The 25,475-nt window shown below is 36.6% G+C and overlaps 2 protein-coding genes across 4 annotated transcripts; one reads left to right on the top strand and one right to left on the bottom strand.

The window, feature by feature from the left end:
• The first annotated feature begins 3,716 nt into the window (after nt 1–3,716).
• Nucleotides 3,717–13,161, top strand: LOC113347304 (vacuolar protein sorting-associated protein 52 A-like). The gene is made up of 20 exons (XM_026590930.1): nt 3,717–3,867; nt 4,014–4,087; nt 4,171–4,228; nt 4,759–4,854; nt 5,004–5,105; nt 6,166–6,249; nt 6,701–6,781; nt 7,264–7,407; nt 7,993–8,084; nt 8,523–8,604; nt 9,041–9,223; nt 9,693–9,808; nt 9,903–9,961; nt 10,073–10,173; nt 10,801–10,851; nt 11,319–11,498; nt 11,598–11,732; nt 12,226–12,300; nt 12,496–12,553; nt 12,634–13,161. The coding sequence occupies exons 2-20, from the start codon at nt 4,014–4,016 to the stop codon at nt 12,936–12,938; spliced, it is 2,076 nt and encodes a 691-aa protein (XP_026446715.1). The 5' UTR covers nt 3,717–3,867; the 3' UTR covers nt 12,939–13,161.
• A 1,616-nt stretch (nt 13,162–14,777) lies between these two features.
• LOC113347303 (auxin response factor 1-like) lies at nt 14,778–22,656 on the bottom strand. 3 transcript variants are annotated; one of them, XM_026590929.1, is made up of 15 exons: nt 21,900–22,656; nt 21,508–21,804; nt 20,198–20,313; nt 19,638–19,733; nt 19,466–19,522; nt 19,187–19,339; nt 19,014–19,098; nt 18,502–18,592; nt 18,246–18,410; nt 17,680–17,799; nt 17,520–17,595; nt 16,845–17,010; nt 16,245–16,750; nt 15,637–15,827; nt 14,778–15,455 (listed from the first exon to the last, which is right to left on the bottom strand). In XM_026590929.1, the coding sequence occupies exons 2-15, from the start codon at nt 21,557–21,559 to the stop codon at nt 15,281–15,283; spliced, it is 2,049 nt and encodes a 682-aa protein (XP_026446714.1). In that variant the 5' UTR covers nt 21,560–21,804; nt 21,900–22,656; the 3' UTR covers nt 14,778–15,280. The 3 variants fall into 3 exon arrangements, with proteins under 3 accessions (XP_026446714.1, XP_026446713.1, XP_026446712.1); XM_026590928.1 differs by having other exon boundaries at nt 21,508–22,306; nt 22,402–22,656; XM_026590927.1 differs by having other exon boundaries at nt 21,508–22,656.
• Nucleotides 22,657–25,475: the final 2,819 nt, after the last annotated feature.

Here is a 25,475-nt window from a genome sequence, read left to right as displayed (position 1 = left end):
TTGCAACTGAGAGATTAGTCTCCCATTGTGGTCGCCAATCAGTTTGCGGGTAATAGCGGTTTACTAGTTCAAAGGAAAATGGTGTAGTAGGAAGATGCTAGACTAGTACCTTCTCCGGAATATATTCAAACCCAAATATCCGACGTTCTCTGCCACTCATGAGACAAGTACCTGACCCAACATTTCCAGCGTACTCTCTCACCCTCGACAGGTGACAAGTTTTCTTCTCTGATATCATTTGTAATAACCCAACCCTCCACCGATAGTGTCCCCACTTAGCCACTGCGGTCATTCGACTGTGTGAGGTTTTCAATGGGCACATCTGCGTAACCCAACAACTGCTTTGTAGGAGGTAACCCGTCCCTGTATTACTCCCGCACAGTTAACTGCAGAGTTTTCTGCCAACTTTGGAGCCAATTGTGCTGAAAAGGCCTCGGTGTTAGGAAATGACAAACTATTACCTATTTTTCCACACGACGAACCTACCTGTCGAATCAGGGCTTCTATGTTTACTCTCATTTTTTGATGTTTTTTGACATACACCTTTACAATTTCTTGAATTACCATGAACATTGATGTTCAAATTTTAATGTTGATAGGGATTAGCAACATATTAGCCAGTAGGCACTTGAGGTGATGAGTTTGTTTTTAATGAGGAGATTAGTGAAGCTATTGGAATGTACTTGAAAAATAAGTACCTTGATATGGTGATGTAAATAGGGGAGCCTGGCCAATAGACATAATTGAAGGTCAAATTTGGTCATCTTCTTAAGAATATTGTAACAACATTCATATTGAAAATATATAAATTTTGATATTTGTTAATCCTCTCTATATCGTTGTACTTGCAGTTCACATAACAATTTAATTTAAAAATCACCATACGTTTTTCAATCTTTAAATTTGAAATTTGGAATAGTTTTACCATATTTACATCATTTTCACCGCTCTTTCTGCTTGGATTGGCTTGCATGATCACGTTAATATATAAAATCACTTGTGATTGGATGAAAAGCCTCGACTACCCTGAAAGATCATCATCGTTGGGGTTCTCTGATTGTGTTTACACATAACCTCTCATGAATGTTTTGTCAAAGTATGAGTGTTATTTATTGTATAATAGTGATAAAATCTGTAAAAAAATATATAATTCCTGCAAATATCTTCAACTTTATTTATTAGATACTTCGAACCACTATTTTTTGGGGAAGCTTGGGATGATTCAGCCATATTACATAAAATTAGTATGAGATTAAAATAGATTTACATGAGATTAAAATGTAACTAAGATATGAGTTTAAATGAGATTAGGTTAGATGTATATATGCATTCATGTGGTAGTAATTCCACTACGATATGCAACTACCCAATTTTTGGATTTGTATTCTGTTTGCCAATTTGGACATCTATGACAGGGATGCAAGTGGCGCACAATGATTGCGCATTACAGAGTTGCAGGCCAAGTCAGTGTCCGATAATGATTGCGCGATACTGCATAGATTTTCAAGTGCTAAGAATGGCATAACCACGCAGGGCCAATGAAGTGCAAGAGTATCACTACATTTGGCTAAATAATGAAGCTTCTTGGCCGACACAATGAAGCTTCATTGAGAAAAGGCAAGACAAATCCAAAGTTGCAAGGTGCAACATGCAACATGTGATGTTGGCATGTTGGCATGTCCGTGGAATTGAGTTGGCCCAAACTCAGGGATGATGCAAGAAGGTAGAATAGGCCAAGAGTTGGTCTATGCATTAAAGGCTGGCCAAAGCTTGAATAATGCAAACAAGCTAGTAATGCGAGAGTGCGCATTGCGATTGTCAAGCAAATTGGCTAAGTGAAGCAAGAATAACGCATATGAGCATATGTCACATATTGGCATCAATTGAAAATCATGTTGGCATGAATTTAAATTAACTAAGGCATCTTAGAAGGTTCAGATCAAGGCCATATGCAGTGGTGCACAAAACTGGCGTAAGTGGCGCATTATGGCTCAAGTGTTGGTTATTGGCTTTGCAAGCATGCCAAAGGTGTGAGACAAGTTGGAAGGGTTATGAAATGAGTTCATAACCTTATTAGAGTGTCCCTAACCGTTCAATACATGTGTGGCTTCAATCTGCAAGACAAAACAAAAGGTGGCAGTTGAAAAGCAGATTGGCGGTTAGGATAACTACCTGTGGACATGTGGCTGTCTGTAGGATGTGCAAGCGGTTGCACACAGTTTTGGCTTGATCTTTAGCATGTATACATAGCTTAGAGATCAATAAGTTTAGGATTGCATATGTGAATGAGAAACTCAAAATTGGAGAATTTTTGTAAGGCTAAGGCTTAGTTCAAGGTGAACAAGTCTGTGTAAGTCCCTAAGTGGACAAGTTTTGTATTTCTTCCCTTTGATGCAATAAAATGAAGTGATTGTGTCATGTTCTAAGTGTTATTAGTTGACTGTTGTTAGTAAAGTATGTCAATGATTGAATGTATTATGGGATGCATTTGAGAAGTTTAGAGAAGTGAAAGAAGGCTAAAAGACTTCCGCCGTTGACCTGAAGAGTTGGTTGTTTGCATAGGTGCAAACTTATAAGGCTGAAGTGCAGGTGGGTGAATCTTTATTCACAGAACCGCTGTGCTGTCGGGTTACACTTTCGCAGAAAATATCTGGGTGTTTGAAGGTGTGACACCATCCCGTAGTGGCATCATAATTTCCAAACTTCTGATTTTGAGAATTCTTTCCCTTAGAGCAAGTCTTATGGTGGAATCCATCCTATTCCAAGTGTGAAAAAATCATGGAATGTCAAGTCTAGTGGCTTCCAAATTGGTGTTTTCCATGAAAAATCCAAGCAGTGTTCCATGGTTTCGTGTAATGATCCATAGAATCCATGGTAGTGCTAATCAGATTAGCGTAAAACGCTATTCAGAATAGCGCACTAGAAGACGAAAAACGCTAATCAGATTAGCGCTTAACGCTAATCAGAATAGCACAAAATGCTATTCAGAATAACGTTTTTCGATTTAAAACGAGCCATTGGAAATCTAATGACTGAGAAAAAAGCGCTAATCTTAATAGCGTTTTGTGCTATTCTGATTAGCGCTCAACGCTATTAAGATTAGCGTTTTTGTTGTTCCACCACTACACTTACGTTTCCATCCACAATTCCAAATGATGAGGTGGCGTGGAAGATGGAAGATGGAACTCTTCCACCATAAGAGCTTCTCCAATGGTGAATGTGAATATTTCATATGTGTCATCACTTCTAAGACATCATTTGAGTATAAAATCCTAAATATTAGGAAAAATAAAATTTTATCTCCAATCCATAAAGTTTTATATCATTGTTTACTTATTCGTAGGCATATGATTGGTTAAAATCCTTTCCATTTTTATTTTTCATTGACTTTTATTAACAAAACTGTGATTAGGATGGGAAGACATCCTCTAAGTGAATGTCTAAAACTAGAGGTTCACTTAGAGGATGTCTAACTTTTTTTTTGCCACATCATCTTCACATCAATGGGTTGCAGATAATTTTTTATAAAAATTGTTATGAATCCTATGTGGATTAGGACTTTTTCCTTCACACACATCCCATTGGAGAGGCTCTAAGACTTGCTGCCAAATTCCCATTTTACACGGTTTTTTCTTTTATTTTTTTACCGGACACTGTATTTTCTTACACCTTGGATACACCCGCATTCTATTCTTTCTTACACTCTTTAGACTAAATTCAGAGGTCCCGATGTCTGATCCGAGGAGTTGATTTGTCAAGCCCTAAAAAAATCTCTTCAAGGTTTGAGTATTATTTCAGGAAAATCTCTTATCGGAATTCCACAACGTTGGTACGAAGATCTTCGTCAAGATCTCTTCTGGTGGATCGGTGAGTGAAATCTGTGATTATCGTCTTTCTTTGGATTCACATTTCGTTTGTTGTTATATCATTCATTATCGATTTAGACTTATAGTAACAGGAAGTATATGAAATTGCTAACTCAAGATCTGAAATCTCTGTCAAATTCGGGTTAGATGATGATGGATCAATCTGGATTTGATTTGGGTGTGTTTGTTGGGGATTTGGCTTTTGACGAAGATTCAAGCCGGTAACTATTTCTTGGTAAGAGCCTTTTTCATCAATTTCTTTTGGTCATCATTCTAACGACTTGAAGACGGATTTCTTGTGCAGCGATGATGTCTCATTGGAAGGATTAGAACAGGAATTAGAAGAGTGTAAAAACGACGATGTAAGTAACTTGAATGCATATTCTTATAGGTATTGCTGAAGTTATTATTCATGTTTTTTTAGGTTTTATTTCTATCGGTAGTTAGTCTGCAAACTAATTCAAGTTAATGAAAGTGTTAACTTTAGCAAAATATATTTTCTGATGCTGGCTTAGTATGTTGCATACATGTTTGAAAACACTTGGTTGCTACCGCCACTTTCTAGCTACTCCATTAATTGATCATTCTGTTTTATGCTTGACTGTTTAGTTGATAAACCTTTTGTGTATCTGTAACATGGACACAATTTATAGCTTGATGATTTATTTCACCCCATTATCTATTGTATCCAGAATGTACGCTACATTAGTTAAAATTTCCTGCAAACAGTTAACTTTTGTGCGAGATATTTATTAAATGTGTATGATAGTAATTTGTGGATCGAACTATTTCTGGTAACTATGATAGCATCTCCCCGTGTTGCCTTACGTAGTGATGTTACTAATTTTGTAAATTACTTACCATACTTGTTTTATTCTTTCTTGTTTCATAGGTAGTGGCAAATATACTGTCCAAAGGGACAAAATTGCGAGAATACGCGAAGGGGGTTGAGAATGATGTGCGACAAGTGGAATTAAACTCTATTCAGGTTTGGTTCAGCCATCTTTAAGATCTGGCACAAGCAGTTAAATCGCAGTAATAGCTTACTTATATTGATTCTCCCAATAAATGAGTTGTCCAGCTTTCCAACAATTATGAAGTCTTTTGGGTGACATCGTTCCTGTTTCATCCATGCAGGAATATATAAAAGAGAGTGACAATCTAGTCTCTCTTCATGATCAAATTCGTGATTGTGATAACATTTTATCACAGATGGAAACTCTTCTCAGTGGATTCCAGGTATCCCACATTCTTATACATTACCTTTCCTCACTTCTATTCTCTGTGCTGAAAATCAAAATCGTGTATTCGTGGTACTGCATATCGATGGGTCTCAGTAATTTTGCTAGCATAATTTGTGGAGTGGAACTGTAAAAGCTGATTGTTGTTCATAACATAGTAGACAAATTCCTCAAATAAGTTCTTGTGTACACATTGTTCATGATGTAATTTTGAACACCAGTCATTAAGGATGTTCATGAATTTTTTTGCACATTGCTTTAGTTAATTAGCTGCAAGTCTAGAATTGCCTAAACAAACCAACTTGTCATATTTACTACTTCTTTTAATCAGTTAGATCTCAGATGCACAAGCTTTTTCAGTAGCACAGTAATAAATATTTGGACAGTACCTAGCTTGGTCCAAGTTGCTCGAAAAATCGTAGTTTTATACTGGAGAAAGGTGTTATTTAATTCCTGACGTTCTAGTTTCTAACCTTTGCATAACTTTTGCTTAATGCCTATAGCCAATTGAAGTTTTGTTTGGTTGGTACCAAGCTTTGCTTAATGCCTATAACAAATTGAAGTTTTGTTTGGTCGGTGCCAAGCTTTGTTCAAGTTGCTTGATTAATCATAGTTTGATCTGGAAAAACTGAAAAAGGTGTTACTTAATTCTCGACCTTTTAATATTTAACTTTTACATAACCTTTGATTATAAATGATAATGCTTAAAACCAATTGAAGTTTTATTCGAAGACATAAGATTCAGATAGGAACAAGCTTCCAGATGTTTACTGAATCATGCATGAGTTCTTTAACTTGAAACCATTTCCCACGTGCTTATTCAGTTCGTTTGATCCCTTGAATGTATTCATTTAGCTTTGTCATTGTAATTTGTCCGTTTGTGTTGTACTAGCTTCTTTCTTTTTTCAGGCCTACTTCGTACATTATAGTTAGGCAATGCATGGTTTCTTTTTGTGATGTACCTTTAGATTCTTATATCTTTTCTAATGTATTATATCGTTGTTTTAATGAGATCCTATCATATGAAATTACTAACAGTTACAAAATTCTTGTGCTAGGGAGAAATTGGTTCCATAAGTTCGGAAATAAAAAGTCTGCAAGAGAAGTCCATGGATATGGGTCTAAAACTGAAGAATCGCAAGGTAGTTATTGATTATCTTTTTTAATGTTTATGCTTTGTTGTGGCCTGAAATGAAGACAAAATGCATGAAATTGGTACGAATTTGCAAATCCAAACCGTCATTAATTATTTCATGTTTTCACCTGGTCCTCGCCAACAATGTTGAGTTCTCATGTTGATGTAGTCATAACTCACATCAACTGACCTGAGACTTGGACCTGATCCAGTTTGCTAAGGGTATCCACAAATATATCTCGCTTTCAGGCTTCAAGCAAATTAATTAGCTGTGAACAAACTGGTTGTTTACAGCTTGATGGGATATCATGAGGTGGTAGTGATTAGAGATTTGTTGAACTGACATACTTCCCAGTTAATTCTAATTGATCTGAGTAGATCATTTTACACAGTAGGAGAACTTCTTGTGTCTCTGCTTTTAATAACATACAGTGAAGGTGTGACTATGCTTTTTACAGGGGGCAGAGGTGAAATTAGCGAGGTTTGTTGAAGATATCATTGTTCCTCCAAGGATGGTAGACATAATAGTGGACAGCGAGGTAGTTTTTTTTTAAGCTCTATAGCTTCTTTTTTTCTTCTCTCAGAAATTATGTTTATGTGATCGTTGTCTGAGATTCCGCATACATGCTCACGCCTAACGATTCATATACATGTAACCTCCGCATAAGCATACTCTTTATAGAAATAAAATAACCTTCATATAAGAATAAAAGTTTCTTTGGTCCCAACTTGGTGTGATTTCCATTAGTAACCTTTCTATAAGAATAATGTTGTATGGTCCCAAGGTAATTCCCATATAGTAGTTCTGCTGTATTATTGTGTGTGACTTCCTTTATTTTGCTTTCCTTGGTATTTAGTGAGAACAAACTCTGTATATAAGAATCTCGTACTCAAGTTGTGGTCAATATCCTTAAATTCTGTCCGAAAAGAAGATATGTCACCTTGTATGAATGAAGAATCTGATCTGCTCCCTTGCGATTTCATAGCCATTTGCCATGACAGACATGGTTTTATGATGCAGGTTAATGATGAATATATGAGAACTCTAGAGATATTGAGTAAGAAGCTGAAGTTTGTCGAAGTGGATACAATGGTCCAATCTTCAAAAGCTCTGAAAGATGTTCAGCCTGAACTGGAAAAACTTCGGCAAAAAGCAATTTCAAAGGTTTGATATAAAAGCAAGGATTCATCTATCTCAAATTTTCATGTCATTTACAACTTTGGGAAAAAGTAGGTTTTCAAAACTCGACGTAACTCTAGGGTCTATAGACCAACTGTCTTCGTGACTTGAAGCATACTTAGTTTTTGAAGAGGAATCATGCGATGTCTAGTGAGAGTTAAAGATGTTATGATAAAGTATAATTTGTACACCAGAATTTGAGTATTACAGTGTTCCGTAATGATGCATACATGTCAAGCCAATTCATGTCTCCTATTTCTGCTCCACCAATGAAATATGAAAATTTCAAATGTTGCCAAGCCTCTTAGTTGATAGGACGTGCCTTAGTTGTTCGAGCATATTTAGAAAGCTAGTACTGGCTAGGTATTCATGAAGTTCATGGCATTTGGCTCACTAGATTTGATGTTGGGCCTGTTGTTTAGATACTGTCCATCCAGTTTACAGATATTTCACTATCTGTGATCTATGAACTTGTTTACAATTGAAACTACAAGAATTTTCTGTTAAAATGATAACTTGATTTTCACTTACAAAAATCATGATTTGATATATGTATCCGACTTTGCATAGGTGTCAGAATTCATCGTTCAGAAGCTTCATGCCTTGAGAAAGCCCAAAACGAATATCCAGATCCTTCAACAAAGTGTTCTTCTAAAATATAAGTAAGTTTTGTCTCTTGAATTCGAACTAACATTGAGATAAAGGGATGTAGGATTCCTTTATGCTTATCCTATGCTAAAATCCATATGAACTTGATCCGAAATAAACCTGAAAGAGTTGTACTGCTCTTTTGTTTGTGTAAACCAATGTTAATAGTTTAGATCGCTGAGTCCTCCTTGCAGTATCTGTTTATTTAAGTATATATTTTTCTTATCACCATCTCTTTATTTAAGTTCAATTGTTGGTGGAGTAATTCAAACATCTGTCCATTCATTTGTACCAGAAATAAAAACAAGCAACAGAAACGGAAAAAACTGCATGGAAAAGGAAAAACAGATATTTATTATACGGGATTTTGATTCAAGTTTATAGTAGTTAATGTTGTTGTTTGCCCACTAACATTTGTATTAACAGTAAGTCATTATCTCTTGAAATTCCAGATATGTGATAATCTTCCTCAAGGAACATGGTAAAGAAGTATACATGGAGGTTCGTGGAGCATATGTTGACACAATGAATAAAGTGAGTAATTATATTCTATATGAAAATCCTCTTCATGAACCTCATGTCATTTGATTACATTCTGAGGAGGGTAGGTGAAATCTTCACCTGATGTTCTTCCAATAGATCAGGGATTAGCAGTGAGGATCAAGTTATAGGATTTATTGATTTCGAGAATTACGTTGGTCTTCCATGGTCATTTCTCTGAGGAGCTCCAGTATCTTGTCTAATCATCAGGTGTTCAAAACACCAAAATTGGAAAGATAGCAGTCAAAGAAGTTTGGGGGATATAGATAGAAGTCATTTTTAATTTATACTGTTTTTGGAGGTTGCTGATGACTCGATCTCTTTAATACTGAACCATGATTTTGCTGATGTTTTCTTATAGGGAAATAAATTAGCCTCATGCAACAAAATGTTATGTTAACTGTTGAAATTTTTTTGCTTTATTTCGCAGGTTCTAAGTGCACATTTTCGTTCATACATACAAGCGGTAGAGAAATTACAGCTAGATATTGCAACACCAAGTGATTTGATCGGGGTTGAGACCAGGGCTACTAGCCTTTTTTCTATAGGAAGAGAACCTTTGAAGAACCGATCTGCTGTATTTGCATTAGGGGAGAGAATAAATATTTTGAAGGTCTTCTTTTGCCACTAAATTTCTTTCCCTTAATAGTTAATTTGGATTGTTTTTTTAGCTGTTGAATTTTCCTTATTATTGCACATGCATATTCATCTTGTTGTCACTCTTAAGAGAATCCTATTCTTACATCATCGTCGCATCTTGCCTAGCCTTAGGGGGGAAACAGGTGGATAAAAAATTCAAACCTCGTAGTCGCAAACACAAAATTTCGACGGCAATATTTGAAAATAGACAGTTTTCCATCATTTTTCTTTAATTATTTAATGAAGGAAAACTAGCTCTTCAGACAGTCATAAATTGGTATCTGTTTAAAAGAATCTTATAGTGGTCCATCATGCCTAACTACACCATAGCTTCAAAACAGCGTCTCACAGGCTGTGCGTGACATGGTTGCAGCCAAGATACTTCCATAACTGGCAGCTGATCTTCTTTAAATAATCATGTAGTGTGTTTTTCAATATATCAGGAAATTGAACAACCCGCGTTGATTCCACATATAGCAGAAGCCAGCTCTCTCAAATACCCTTATGAAGTTCTCTTCAGAAGTTTGCACAAGCTCCTGATGGACACGGCAACTTCAGAGTAATAAGATTTTATTTTATCTAACAAGTGTATAGTTCATGATTCTAACATTTCTGGATCATATAAAAATCCTGACATTTCTCTCATCCTTCAGGTACCTTTTCTGTGATGACTTCTTCGGTGAAGAATCAATATTTTACGAAATATTTGCAGGTATTGACCAGTATTATATCCCAGGTTCTTTACTAATTGATGTGTTTGTAATCCGAAACGTCTGGAAATCGTGATGTTGATAATTGATGACCTTCCAATGTTTGTCTTCAGGCCCATTTGCGGTGATTGATGAGCATTTCAATTTGATTCTTCCGAATTGTTTTGATGCTACCGGACTAATGCTTATGATCCGCATAATTCACCAACACCAGGTATGTTTTGAGATTTTTTCTTTTAAGAATTCGCACTTTAATTGAAGTCCTTAGAGACGTGGTTCTTTAGAGATGTGGTTCTTAGCATGAGAAGTTTGGGCCACCCTCAAATCCAAGCTTTTGGTAAACTGAAGTGGTCCCGCAGTGCAGGAACACTACGAAATTAAACAAACTAGAACAATAAGATAAGAATTTGTTTGGTTAACTTAATATTTTAGCACAGCAAGAACCATAATGTTCATCATTGAACATTACTCCACCGAGGCCCTAATGCTGGGGGATTTTAAAAACATTTGTATTCTTCTGAACAGTTTAAGTTGACTCAAAAATACACACTGGCTTGTGATTAGAGGCCATGTTGTGAAAGGCGCCCTAGGCGCTCGCCTAGGCGTGCAAGGGCGCCTAGATGATAAAACGCCCTAGACGCAAAAATGTGTGCCATATTTTTATTTTCTGGGCGCGGGCTCCTTAGGCGCGCCTAGGCGAGGCGAAGGGCTTGGCGCCTCACCCAGTGCCTAATACAACATAGATTAGAGGAGTTGATAAGTGCTGATTTAGTTTTTTAGCTACAGTTATGGTTTTTGTTACTTTGCCCTTGATGCCATGATTAATGGGATTCTTTTTCAGCTCATTATGTCTCGAAGAAGGCTTCCATGCTTGGACTCGTATTTGGACAAGGTATGCCTTCCTGAACAAATTCAGCTGCATTGGTTTTTTATTTTGTATAAGGAGGTGAAAGTACCAATGGACTGAAATGGGGTATAAGATGCTGAGCTTGGCCATAGTCGACCATTTGAGTCGCTGCAAATTGGAAGGTGGGGTTCGCATTACACGTGGCGGATAAAATCTCACTCACTGTGAGTTTTAGGCTGTAGGTGCTGCCCCCACCTCTAGGTAAAAGGCTTGCATCGGTTTAATTATTGGTGGTACCGTTTTAGCATATTGTAGCTGTATATAGGTACCCTCAGATGTGAAAGTTGAGGAATTGTTCTCACATACCTTCCTGGACAGCCTATAGACAGACTGTGCCTATTAAAGTAGCACACCACTGACCTTTCACTAGCCACTCATTCTAATAATTTTCTAGCAAATTCCGATACTTGTTTTACTCGATCACTTCAACTGATACAATTTAATTTGAACAGATCAATATTTCGTTATGGCCTCGGTTCAAGATGGTATTTGATATGCATCTAAACAGCTTGCGTACCGCCAACGTAAAGACACTATGGGAAGACGATGTCCATCCACACTACGTTATGAGACGTTATGCTGAGTTCTCAGCTTCACTAGTTCACCTCAATGTCGAATATGGAGATGGTCAGGTTAGATAGAGTTAATTGGTCATTGTCAGATTATATTCATTTGCCTGACCATGATTATCAATGAGAGTAACCATACTTATCTCAATTTTGTACTTGCAGCTTGAGTTAAACTTGGAACGTCTGAGAATGGCTGTTGATGACTTGATTAATAAGCTCGCTAAAACATTTACAAAGCCAAAGTTGCAAAGTGTGTTCCTTATCAACAATTATGATATGACTATCGCTGTGCTGAAGGTGAGAATATATGTTTTGTTTGGATACCCTTTTGCTGAACAATCTTTGTGTTCAGTTGAATATGATCATGACTTTGATCCTTCTTCTGAAACACGTTACAGCCTCCCGTGTATACTTTTCTAGTGCATGACAAGCAATCTGCTCCCTACACACCAACAAACCTGGAGGGATTGCGTATTAGTCTGACCAATTAGATTATCCATTTGCTAGGTTTCCGTCCTAGACCTAAACATCTTTTTTAAAGAAATGGATTTAACCTGAGAGTGCCCTCTGCGTCAGTGAAAGTTAAGGCTGCCACATGAAGCTGGTTAGACTTATCTGAAGGCATAAGAGGAAGAATTGTGTGTTTCAGATCATTATATGATCTGCATGTAATTCAACTGCCTCCTCGGATTCTCAAAAAAAAAAAAAAAAAAACTCCAATTGCTGAACTGCGGCTGTATTATCAATATTTATGTTAAGCTATTCTTATTTCATCTCCAAACTAATGTAGGAAGCTGGTCCAGAAGGTGGCAAGACACAGATGCATTTTGAAGAGCTTCTTAAGAGCAACACGGTCACTTTTGTGGTACAAACCAAATCTTTAGCTTCTTTTAATTACCTTGATCATCACACTGACTACATGTCTTACTAATGTTATCAACAAGAACTGACTACTCAATTATCTGGTTCAGCAAAATCTAGGTTACCTTTGTATGTTAAGAAATATTTGTTTTCAGAAGTGAGTCATTGAGCCTGAAGTGTGATGCATTTTGTGGTACAGGAAGAATTATTGCTTGAGCATTTCAGTAATTTAATCAAGTTTGTGAAGACTCGAGCTTGTAAGTATTGGTTCAATTCTTGTAATGCTTTTCCCATTGAAGGTGATTTGCGAGACTTAATTTTGCCTGTTACTGTCCAGCCGAAGACCCAAACTCTAGCTCGGAAAAGCCCATATCAGTCCCTGATGTTGAGCCACTTGTGAAAGACTTCGGGAGCAGGTGGAAAGCTGCAATAGAGCTAATGCACAAAGATGTTATAACTTCTTTTAGCAATTTCCTCTGCGGTATGGAGATCCTTAGAGCTGCCTTAACTCAATTGTTACTTTACTACACACGGCTTTCCGATTGCATCAAACGTATCCCTGGTGGTTCGACATTAAACAAGGATCTGGTTTCCATCTCTTCAATAATGTATGAAATCAGGAAGTACTCGAGAACTTTCTAGGTTCTTAATTCTTGTACAAGTAAAGATGATTTGTTCGTACAGACCTGGACTCTAAATCAGTAAATCATTAAAAAGTTCTGACAATATAGGGTTCCAACATTTCACTGACATTGTTGATCATTTACCCATTTGTTGTAATTGATTGTAGGAACTTATATCCCCTTGACCTCCAGTACTATATGCAGTAGCAACCTTATCATGTGTTTTGCTTCAAAAATTTTTTACGATGTTTTCCTTGTTGGAACTTTGCAAAGTTAACTTCACCTTTCTTTGATATTCTACCAGGTACCAGGTAAAACAAAATGCTGCTGTTCTCCTCTTTTAAATTTCCTCCCTAGTCTAGCCGTGAGGGAGCAAACCCTAATTGAAAAAACAATTGAAGAGGTGTTTAGGTCTTTGTTTGTCAAAGAGCCCGTTACTGACTGAATAATTGTTTTTTGGATTTTAATTGGTCACTCATAAGACTACTGCAAACTGAGTGCACCAAATACCCAACACGAGGAATTTTAAGTTGCACGTGCTTGGAGGAATGTTTTTTTTTTTTTAGATAAGAGCTTGAACGAATGTAGAAAGAGCCACTACACAAGTGTATTACGAAGGCTATTATTGGGAGCGTCACACCCCAATAGAGGGCGTCATCTAATAAGACAAAAACGGGTTATTCATAAGTAATATCAAAAATTTCTTATCTTAAATAATGTTGTAATGACCAATGCGTCACCTAATAAGACAAAAACGGGTCATCCATAAGTAATATCAAAAATCCCTTATCTTAAATAATGTTGTAATGACCAAATAACCCTTACGTAGTTACTTTTAATTTAATTTAATTATTGTCTAATTAAATTAAGAAGATGAATTTTGTTATATATTTGTGAATTCTGTGACAGTTTTTGTGGGAAAAAAACTACAAAGAAGAGGAAAAAGAAAAAAATTGAAGATTTCTTTCAAAACCTAGATTTTTTTATTCACTCAACAAAAATGGATGAAACAAGTTATCAATTCGAGGTGGGTGAATCCTTGTATGATAGAGAAAACAAGTTTTACATTCCTCATGTTGGAGACTAAGAGATGGATGATTTGTTAGATGGTAGAGAGGGTTTAACACAAAGTGATGATAAATCTCAACCAATTGAAGAAATCAATCAACAAAGTGAAGAACCAATGGTTGAAAATCAACAGGTACACCTCTAAACTATCTCCCATGGATTTAATTTCGCTCAAAACTAGCTTAAGTACGCAAAAAGTTTGAGATTTTTAGATTTTCATGGAAAATTACGGTTGATAATGTCATGCCAAACACTTCAAAAACCCAGACGTGGGAGAATACGTCTGGAAAAAAAATTCACTAACCTAGACGTAGAAGATTACGTTTGGAAAGTTTCCTTCGCGAACCTAGACGTAGACGATTACTTCTGGAAAAATTACATCACGAACCTAGACGTAATCCAATTTGAAGCTTCTTGTAAAACATCCAGGAAGAATTACGTCTATGTTAGCATATAAGACGAACCTGAAAGTAAATTCATTTTCTATGATTGGAATTAAAAAGAACTTGGACGTGATTTCAATTTCTGCGGTTGGAATGAAGAGAAACCTGGACGTAAACCAACATGCAAGCTAATTCTACGGTTTGAATTCATCCAAACCTGGACGTAAGTTCTTCAAAAACTGAAATTACGGTTGGCGAACCTAGACGTAATCACAACGATGAAGTGAATTGAAGTTGAATTGAAATTACTGAGAAAGGTAATCTAGACATTTTGTTTATGTGTTAGGATATCCCATAACCTCTTTTTAGGACACTAAGAATCCAAGTGAAGCCCCTCTAATGGAGTGTGACGTCCCAATAATAGCCTTCTATATTATATGCACTTAGTTAAGCAACTTGTCATAGTTCGTTACAAAGCAAAGCAAAAAAACAAAAACAAAAAAATGCACGCATGGAAAAATTCCATTTTCCTTGTCTTTCCAACACCAGATGAGATCAACAAACAAAATCGACAAAATCCCCCTTTCCCCAACGACGGGAGCACCTTCTGCCGATTTGTAGTCGTCATCTCAGCTTACAATTAGCCACTATGGGACAGGCACTGGTAGGTCCCAGCCACACCCTCCTTAATTTATATAACCCACTAACCATGAGCAAAGCGAAAGATGGTACATAATTAAACCTAATGCCACAATCACAAGCATCGTATTCGGCCCCAGAGAATGATAAGAAAGCCTAAGTTGTAGGTACACATCAATAGTGCATCAATATTTAAAATATCACGTGCCATACCATAATTAGCCTTTTCCTTTCCAAGAAGAAAGACAGATTGGATAACTTGTTTGTGTAATTAAGCCTGCCCTGCTACTGAAGATTGGTCCTCAGTTGTAGCAACAGCAACATCAGAATCTGTCTTGGTTGATTTTACATCACTGTTGACTGGTGGGAGCTTTGCCTTGGGAGATAATCTCTTGACCTCCTCAACTGTGTAAATGAATATCTTCCTTACCATGCCACAAAATTCGCTGAAGGAAAAAAGAATCACGTCAAAAGTTAAAACAAAATAAAGCAAGAAACTCTTGTGAATAAGGCTGACAATGGATCTGCCAGGGAGAGTTTTCTTTAAGTAGCTCTTTGACTGATAAATTTGCCCCCCATTTAAAAGTCTAGTTACATGCAGGCAGTATGGAGGTTATTTGAACTTACTGCCATGGGTCGTCACCAACCATCATCATGTCATCCTCGTCATCTGTGTAAACCACCTGCCATTTCTTAGAGGGACCAGATAGTTCACCTTCGATGCTAAACATCCCCTCAAGCTTCTTGAGAAGGTCATCGTAACAATCAAGCCGTGTTAAATCAACAGCTCTACCAACTGCAATTCCTTGCATGTGAACCTGAAAATTTACAAAAGTCCACTTGTCACATACACCCGAAAACAAAAGTATCAAACTTATCAGTAAGGTAATTCAGATTACCAATATATTAGTATATGATAGAAGAACGGATAGGATGACCAGACGAGTTTAAGAACACGTAACATGCTTGTGCAGTTCAATGGAGGTATATTCAGATTTCAGATGTAAATGTAATACTAATAATAACAAGGCTAGTATAAGACACATGGAAATAGAAAAACTTATCTAACGAGTACGATAAGATACAGAAAATGATCTGTAGGGATTGCAACAAAACATTATATACATTATAGGAGTTGGTCGTATCTTGTGAAACAAAACATACTAATGCCTGTAAAAGCTCCATAGCATCAATTTTCACATTGTCTAGGATTATAGCTTGAATAAATGCATTACCTTTGTGCAGCTCCGAGTTTGCCTGCTTTGCATCTCCTGAGGAGACCTCAGACATGATTTCTCAGGGTCACTGCTCAATGCCGGAACACCACATCTATTAGCATTTGACGGTTGCGATTGCCGGTCAGACTCTGCATCTAAAGATGGCTGATCTTCACCAAGGCCAGGTAACGATGCCACTGCTGGAGAACTCTCCTCCATGTTAGTGTTATGGACTAGCTGGATCCCAAATAGCCTGTAGCCGTTACTGGTTTCTTGTCGCTTTTCAACAGACTCTTTGCTAGGTACTGAAATGAAAGAGTCTGTTAGAATCTCAGTCTGGTTAGACCAATACATCGAACTGCTGGACAATGCCAATTGAGAATTTCCACTAAATCCGCGGCTGTTTGGCTTAACCAATGGAGAGAAGGGGGAATTTGAGTTGGGTGATTGGTACATTTCTCGCCCTCTTTGTAGTTCAGAATGTGAGAAACTTGAAGGAGACTCAACTGGAGATTTCCACATACCTATGGATATAAATAAACCATCATTCCAAAACCATTTTTAGGAATAGATATAGATGCGCATGATGAACTAGCACCATGACGACAAGTATCTTACCAAATACCGAAACATCTGGAGTTGGTGAAGGTAATCCTGGTGGCCAAGCTCGTTTGTTCCTTTGTGCTGGCTGAGAAGTTGGAGGAGCAGCTGCTACGAGCGGCTCCAGTTCCCATGGTGAAACTCTATCTGGGCGTGGGATGGATGAAGGTTCATCCCATTGTACCTGGATATGTGGATAAGGATGAGGCAAGTCAACTATAGGTAGCACTAAAATGGGGACAATGGAAGTAGGATACTAGGATATTACATCACAATGATCACACACTGAAAGAAAGAAAAATCAAAGATTTTGACAAGATCATGATGTTCGACATTCTATGCTTGATCCAAAATCCTAATTCCCAAAAAACATATAGTTGACTGGTCCAAATTCCCGCTGTAACTTGAACTTCGAAAGAGAGTTTTGAAGCTACCCAAGACAACCTAATCGAGGAAATCTCTCCAGCTGCTGGACTTAAGGCCCAGGCCCAGCAACTAAACCAAGACAACAACGTGAATTTAGGATCATGTGTTTACCCCATTTAACAATTTCAAATTGCACATAGTGTTCAAGACCTCATGACATTTATGTTTGAATGACGGGATTTAACATTGCAGCCAGATTAGCCTAGTAAAAGTAAAGCATATATATAAACTTCCTTGATTTGCCGATAAAAATGTACACTTTCTTACCTTTAGAGATCTCCATTCAGAATCCGTCCACCATTGTGATGCATTTTCTCCAACACCCACTATGGTACCACTAAATCTATCCATTCGTAAGAGTTAAAAGCAAATAACTATCTTTTTCTCACAATGTCAAAGTAAATAAGAAGCTGGCAAGAAAATCTACCTTCTTTCAGGAGCCTCCTCACCCTCAAATCTCATTTTAAACCTCATCCCAACAGAAAGTTTTTGTTCCCGAGCTTCAAGATACTTGTTGACACTAACAATAAATTCGGAGCGGCTTGTTCTGTCACAATAGAAATGTAAGTTTGATCCTTTCCATTAACGGCATCAAAGATTCTCAAAAGTGGGAACAATATATTTCGATAAAACTTGAACAGGTTGACTTGACTTGGTTTACCAAAATTACAGGAATTGCTGTAAACAAATGTTGCTCAAAAATAATGAAATGTATATTTTCAACAATCCAAGTGCTATAAAAAACAAATAGTAATGCTTCATACATGGGAACTCAAGAATCAAACTACTAAATATCTACTACTTGGACCAGAAATTCATTTTTGCATCTAAGATTATCTAAGATTGTTCCAGGGTAATGAACGAACTTTGATCTCTGTAGAACTCTGTTCGGCAAGATTCAGCAAGCTAAATTCTTTGAGGAAGATGAGGATTTTAAAAACTGACAGTAATAATACTGACAACCACGCTTTTAAATGAGACCAAATCTCATACCTTGGTTTATAGAAAACGGAGAAAAGTGTTCCAGTTGCTATGGCATGAGATGCGGTAGCGAGGACCCCGAGATGCATGCTGTGGCTGGATATAACAGAGGATGGCATATTACTAAGTTGCCTCATCAGCCTCCTTACCCCGACACGCAATTCTCCAGTTTCACCCCTAAAGAAGTTAAAATAGAACAAATTATAGTCAGGGAAGAGGACAAGGATACTGCGTTAATTTTCAACTTCATCTGAAAAAAGTAGCTGACCTAAGAAATATAAAAGCGTCCCCAGCTACTAGTCTCTTGGAACTGACAAACACACTCCACCCAGTTGTAAGCAGATGGCGCCTAGGTTGTCCTACAAGTAACATTTCACTTTCAGTTGCTTCAAACAATCGAAGGTTAAATAAATTAAGACTCTTTTCTGCAGAACCAGAAATGGTTAAGGACAACCGGATGCGGTATGCTATCATCTATCTTCCACCAACAAATAATATATCATTAACAAAATGAAAAGAAACATGCGGGTTCATGTCAAAATGTATAAATAAATAACTTTGTAATATGATATACGACTCCAGCAGTAATCTAGCATCACTAATCAAAGAAAAACAACAAAAAACAGTAGAGCTGTAAAAAGTTAAATATAGCCAGATTCATTGACACTGGACTGGACTGGTTTTAGCACGGACATAAGCGTATCTAGCAACTAAGCGTTCAATAAAATGATCATTTCTAACATCAAAACCAATAAGCAAGTTGCAAATAAGAAAGCAAACCTCGAAAAATATGACGAAAATGCCATTCATTTCCATGCAGATCGGTTGCAACCAATTCTTGCCAAGGTGGATGTTGGGACATATCCTGGACAACGAAGAAGAGATGGGAGTGATAAGAGGCCAGGTCAGAATAGTGAATGTTAGCTTAGGTAAATATTGATCAAAAAACTAACCAGTGGTGGTAAACAATCGTCTGCATGTCTTCGAAGGACGGAAAATCCACCATGTGTGCTTGTGTCAGAGGCGGTAAGTGTCTTGCAAAATGAATGGACTATACACCTTGATGGTTCAGCAAGCGGAGGATCTGGGCTGGTAACCTCACCTTGCTAAGGCATTAAATAAAAAACGAAATAAATAAAAATCAAGGAGACTAGAATTGTAGCTAAGCATCTTAAAGAGCAAAATGTAATCCTACGCACAAAAAGAGAGACACCAAGAGATAGAAAACTCACATCTGATTCGGGAAGAAGAGTTATCTGGGCATAAACCTCATCTGTTTCAGACTCGGCCTATAGTTACAACGAAACACTGACTAAGTGAACTAGAAATGACAGAACAAAGGAACTAAGATTGTTTTGTATCATGAAAGCTAGTAAACTCATAAGTCTCATAACACAATCTTACCCGGAGTTGAACATGGACTACTTTGCAGAGGATCTTAGATGGAAGATTGAACGAAGGCATCTGCTTGTCCAGCGGCTGAAGCGTTGATGCCTCAAGCTGTACAACATACAAGAACAAACGCAACAGATCCATGGATCATTAATGTGGTAAAATTTATTCCAACAATCAAAAATAATACAGTTAAAACAACACTCTTTGATGAGTGTATCTGCTTGGAGATATTACAAGTCTTTTGTGAAGCGCATGTAGAAATGAACTAGGATGAAGTGATAGGAGGACCTTGAGCATTATTACATTAATAAACATCCTATGTCCCCTCCAAAAGACAGATATGTGTAACACGCACGCAGCACAATATTGAGTGCAACTAAACCAACATCTACTTCTTGGAAACATGCATCACTTACGTCAAACTCCAACCAATTAACGATAAACACAATATATCTTCAAGCTCCCTTAATGTTAATCCTAACAAATTATATCATGAGAAAGCATACGAGTTGAGTCTTAAATGTTTGGTGCGTTCCCTTTCGGAGAAACACATAACAAGCTCAACATACCTGCTCCATGTGACCCTGAGGAAAGTAATAAACACGCTCCCCTTCACGGGGTACAGTGACCAAGGGTCCAGCACAAGCGTGCCAGAGCTCCCTGTACAGATCATCACTAAGGGACCCTGAAAAAGAAACGCAAAATATAAACAAAACCTCATGCGGAGAATGAGAAAAAACAAATGGACAAACTAGATTATGCAAAACAAACAATATAAATCACTTTCAAACGGCATCTTGGCTAAAGAAGCTAAAGTCCAGATTACAGTGTAAGTCTAAGGTTTTAAGTTTATTCATATATCTTCAGAAATTAATGCACATTTCCTTTGGTAGGCAACTTCAATCCTACCTTCAACCTAACGAATGCGGTGTAACAAGCTAAACAAATGCATGTACAATATTGCCACCATGTGAAACCTTTTTTACATATTAGTCAGTATGTCAAATCAAACCCAATACAAGATACAAAACACCAGAAATAAGCCGAAGAACCACCAACTTAAGAAGAAGAAAATAAGGCAAGTAGGTCGTCTTTGACACCCCTTAGATTATCACATAATCAAATGCAAGATTTATCTCTGATCCTTGAAAATAAAAATGACGTTAAAATCCAACTAAAGAGAAAATTAACAATGATCTATAACTTAATATGCTGCACAACGTGTTGGGAAAACCTGCCTCGAAAAGACGTCTATTCTAAAAAGGGCATGTGATATAAATTATAATAAACAGGTGAACTAGGGTGTTAGTCAATTTAATTTCATATCTTTTGCCAAAAGCACTCACCTAAGTGAAGCATGTTTACAGCAAATCTATCTGCGAATTAGTCTCATTAGCTTTCTTTTGGAACGTTCAGTGGTTGCAAAGATACACTAGTATTTGACATACGGGTAGTAAAAAATTAAAAATCTAAATTTAATTTACAGGTAAAAGAAGAAAATGACGGCAGTTTTTTCAGAGATTTTCGGCTGTCCATACTGTTCCAACTCACGTTTGTAGAAGCTAAGTGTGACTATTTCTATGAAATTTATGCCAGAAGGGTTTTCTTTGAAAAATCAAGTAAACATGTTTCAATTAGATAATGAACCAGTGTGAAGAATCAAAAGAAACCAAAATATTGCTTCGTCAATCATTAACTGGGATGAGAAACAAGATACCTTGAGTTGGTTGCAACAGTAATCATAAAAGCGTAAACATAGTTAATGAATCCAGTAACAATGCATAATCTATCAAAAAGCTAGATCGTCAAGTTCTCAACAAAAAATTATCTTCCTTAAAGAATAAAATCTAAAACGCTATATAAAGTAGAAGATCCTGACCTTGATTACACCCATCAACAGATGAAGAATGATTAGCCGGTGCGAGAGCCATTATAGATACCAACACTATTTGCACGGACTTTTAACAGTTTTCACAAGCAAAAGAACCCCAAATAACTGTCCACTATTGATCACTTCAACTACCCCATTCTCTAACACACCAAACTGAAGACCAGATTCAAGACTTTTAATCCTCTCACCAACTACAAAATTAACTTCTCCAGTACTCAAATTTGCAGCACCAGCCAGCCAGCCAAAAGTTTAATTCTCCAAAACAAAAGTTTGTTACACAATGTCCTAAAAACGAAGAACGGTCCCAAACATAAATGACAAAAAACAAGCAACCCAGGTACTAAACACTAGTCACCCTTTAATGCTCAAAGTTGTCTGACCTTTAACAGCAAATGAAACCTCCTTTGTTCAGGCACTGAAATACATACTATGTATCTTATCCATAAGAGATATAAGTACATCAGTAAATAATATGGTAGCTCGATCGGCAAAGAATCTCAGTTTTTGCCCTAAAGAGGACAAACCCCAAATAGTAAACAGTACCACTATTAGAACAGCAAAACCCCCCTAATTATCCTTGTTTCACTGCTGAAGATACTAAGCAAAGTAACACTAAAGCTGAAATTAAACTAGTAGAGTAAGTATACGAACTTTAGATGTTTCACATCACCTGCTCCAATCAATTTGACATAAGATCAGCTGAAATATCCAACAATTTCCACACAATTTGTCCAACCCTAAATTCCAACCCGATACAACTTCTCCCCGATCGAATGCAATTACGCCGCTACCAAATCCAAACAATTCAATCAAAAACACTCGAAATTGAGAAATCCAATTTCCCGATCGCTAAGAAAAAAGATATAAGCAACCCCAAATTACCTTTTAAGAAAAAAAGAAACCAGGTAGATTAGGGTTTCTTCCAAACACAAAATGAAAGATCAAATCGGTTAAGTTGACTGAATTTGAATTTTGATTTCACCACCAAAATACTGAATTACAGTAATCTTCTTCTTCGTTCTGATGAAGGAGAGAGTGCGTAATGCGCATACACCACCAGTTCTTGTTTACTTTTATTTTTCTTTTTTTCTCCGGTTTTCACTATCAGACAGACACCAAACTAAAGCGTGCCCTGAAACCCCTACAAGTTTCCTCTTTCAAGTGCATTGAATTTCATTTTACTTAATTAATTAATGAATTAATGCTAAAATAATGTAATTAAAAATGATTAAAGCATCCGTAATTACTTGATTACCCTAGTGATGATATAATTGTGTGCATAAGAGTTAGCAAGGCTTTGGATGACATTTATGCCCTTGTTACTTTAAACTTTGAAACTTGGAACTTGGGAAATCCAAGGTGGGCAGTTTGGCACACTTGGAACTTGCCATCTACAAATCTATTAAACTTATCAACTGCATCGGAGTGACGCTACTCTACAAAAGTTTCACCGACTTATTAGTGTGCTTGTTGGAATTTCCATGGATCTTATCTGAGTCCAAAAGGTAATCGTCAAAATATATGCCGGCGGCAGCAAGATTTGAGCATTCCCAATGGCAGTGCACGTCTTGTCCCCGCGGGGACGCCGGGTTTATATGATGTTTATTATCTAAATCTTTTGAAACATCTATTTTGAACACAATATAAAAGAGAGGAAATATTATGTGTGCTAGCCCGTTTGATTTTCTCACGAAATTAGGAACCACCGAACATAATTGGGATTGTTAAATTTAAAACCAACCAGGCAAGGTTTGAAAAATATTCGTTTTTCCTAAAAAAAACACTCGTTAAAGCGGTCACACCCATATACCGTGGTCGTGAGAGTCCCCGAACCCCGTGCCTATATAATACCGATAAATAGGAAATAACGACAGTTTTTTAGGACCGTTTTTCCGTTTTCACACACACTTTATAACCGTTTTTCTGAAATTGAATTTTGCGTTTTTTCCATCTAAATAACATTTTAACGTAAGTTTTTTAGACCATTTTTCACGTTTTCACATCAATTATAATCGTTTTTTAATAAAAAAAGAATATAAAAATATTTTCTTACAATTCTTTATTTATTTATTTTTCTCTGAAAATAGTTTCATTCAATTTTATTAGGTTTAAAAATAATTAATTCTTTTATAACAATTTAATCATACAAAATATTAGTTGGTAGCCTAAAAAATTAAAGATATTACAACTAATATTTTTAAAATAAAAGAATAAAATAATAATATATAGAAAATGTTATAACAACGTTATTAGACCCGTTATAACTGTTTTTCACGCACGTTATAACTGTTAGATAGGAATTTCAAACCATAATTCTTTTTCATTTTGTATTTAACCGTTATAACGCCCGTTATTTTAGAATAACGTATAAAAAACGTGTTTTTTTCCTAAATAACACGATTTTTTCCTGAAACGTGCTCACACCCGTCAAAACGCGTTATAACGGTCACGCTCAGTAGCCATGACCTCACTACCAATGGTTAGGCTAACCCCCACAAACAACAAGATTTGTATCATCAAAATCTTAAAATCGATTTTCCAAAATTTGATGGGACTAATCCTGGAATGTGGGTTCGCAAGAAAGATTTTTGTACTTCACGGTGATATAGCTCCGAAAGTTAATCTAGCCTTTCATTACTTCGAAGGGAAAGATGATAAGTAGTTATTCGATTACCAAGGAGGTAAACCTTTCATAAATTTGGTTAATTATTTACGATTGGAAGATGTGGCTTGTGATAACAATGCAGACAGTTTTACTGTGAAGTATCCCAGCTCTCAACTAATGCAGAGTATTACGAGAATTTTGAAAGTTTAAAAACTTTGATGATTGCTAATACTCTAAAGAATATTTTACCCTAAGCTTTATAAGTGGGTTAAAAGAAGAAATTCGTATTGCATTTCGACTGTTTAAGCCAACGATTGTTGCTCGAGATTTTTTTGCTTGCTAGAGTATAAGGGGCATCTGTTGATGCACAACAGAAGAAGGTTAAGCAACTCCGTACAATTTTTACCTTCTTCTTCACATTTTTTAAACATTGATAATGCGAACAAATCCTCTATATATTTTTCTAAGTAAAATTTTTCTAACACCAAACCTTTTGTTACCTTTTTCACCACTTTCCTAAGAGCTTCTCCAATGGAATGTGTGTGAAGAAAAAAGTCTTTATCCACGTAGGATACACAATAATTTTTACAAAAAATCATTTCCAACCCATTGATGTGAGGATGATGTGGGAAAAAATAAGTTAGACATCCAATAGGTCAACCTCTAGTTTTAGACATTCACTTAGAGGATGCCTTCCCATCCTAGTCACATTTTTGTTAATAAAAATCATTAAAAACAAGAAAAGAAATAATTTTAACCAATTACATACCTACAGATATGTAAAAGGATGATACAACATTTTATGGGTTGGAGACAAAATTTATTTTCTCCTAATATTTAGAATTATATACCTAGAGAATGTCTTAAAAGTAATGCCACATATGAAAGATCCACAATCACCATTGGAGAAGCTCTAAGCTTAACTCTACTACGTCACCCGCAAAAAGGCTTATGCGTACACAAACGAAGGAAAGACAAGAAAAAGGTTTTGGGTTGTTAAAGTTATTTCATTGTCAAATATAACTTCAAACACTAGCCGAATTTATTGATGGATCCAAAATACATATAGTTAGAAATGTTTTTTGATTGTATTTAGTTCATGTCATTGCTCATAATACCAAAAAAAAAAACGCATCTAAGATGCAACTATTGAACCCAATGCAATATCATCCTTAAAATACACACTGACAGGGACAACTCGAATATGTTAGAAGCCAACATTTGCCATGTTTAGTCCTCTTGTGTACAATTAAAAGAACCTTCAGTTTGCAACATGTGACGGAAACTGAAAGCACCAATTACACCACCCCAAGGACTCTCTACCATGTGCCTCAAGTTCTACTTGAATCTA

This window comes from Papaver somniferum, chromosome 2, assembly GCF_003573695.1.
Source record: "Papaver somniferum cultivar HN1 chromosome 2, ASM357369v1, whole genome shotgun sequence".
NCBI classification, from domain to species: Eukaryota; Viridiplantae; Streptophyta; class Magnoliopsida; order Ranunculales; family Papaveraceae; genus Papaver; species Papaver somniferum.
The sequence above is the reverse complement of the archived record's forward strand: the minus strand, read 5'-3'. Positions and strand labels throughout refer to the sequence as shown.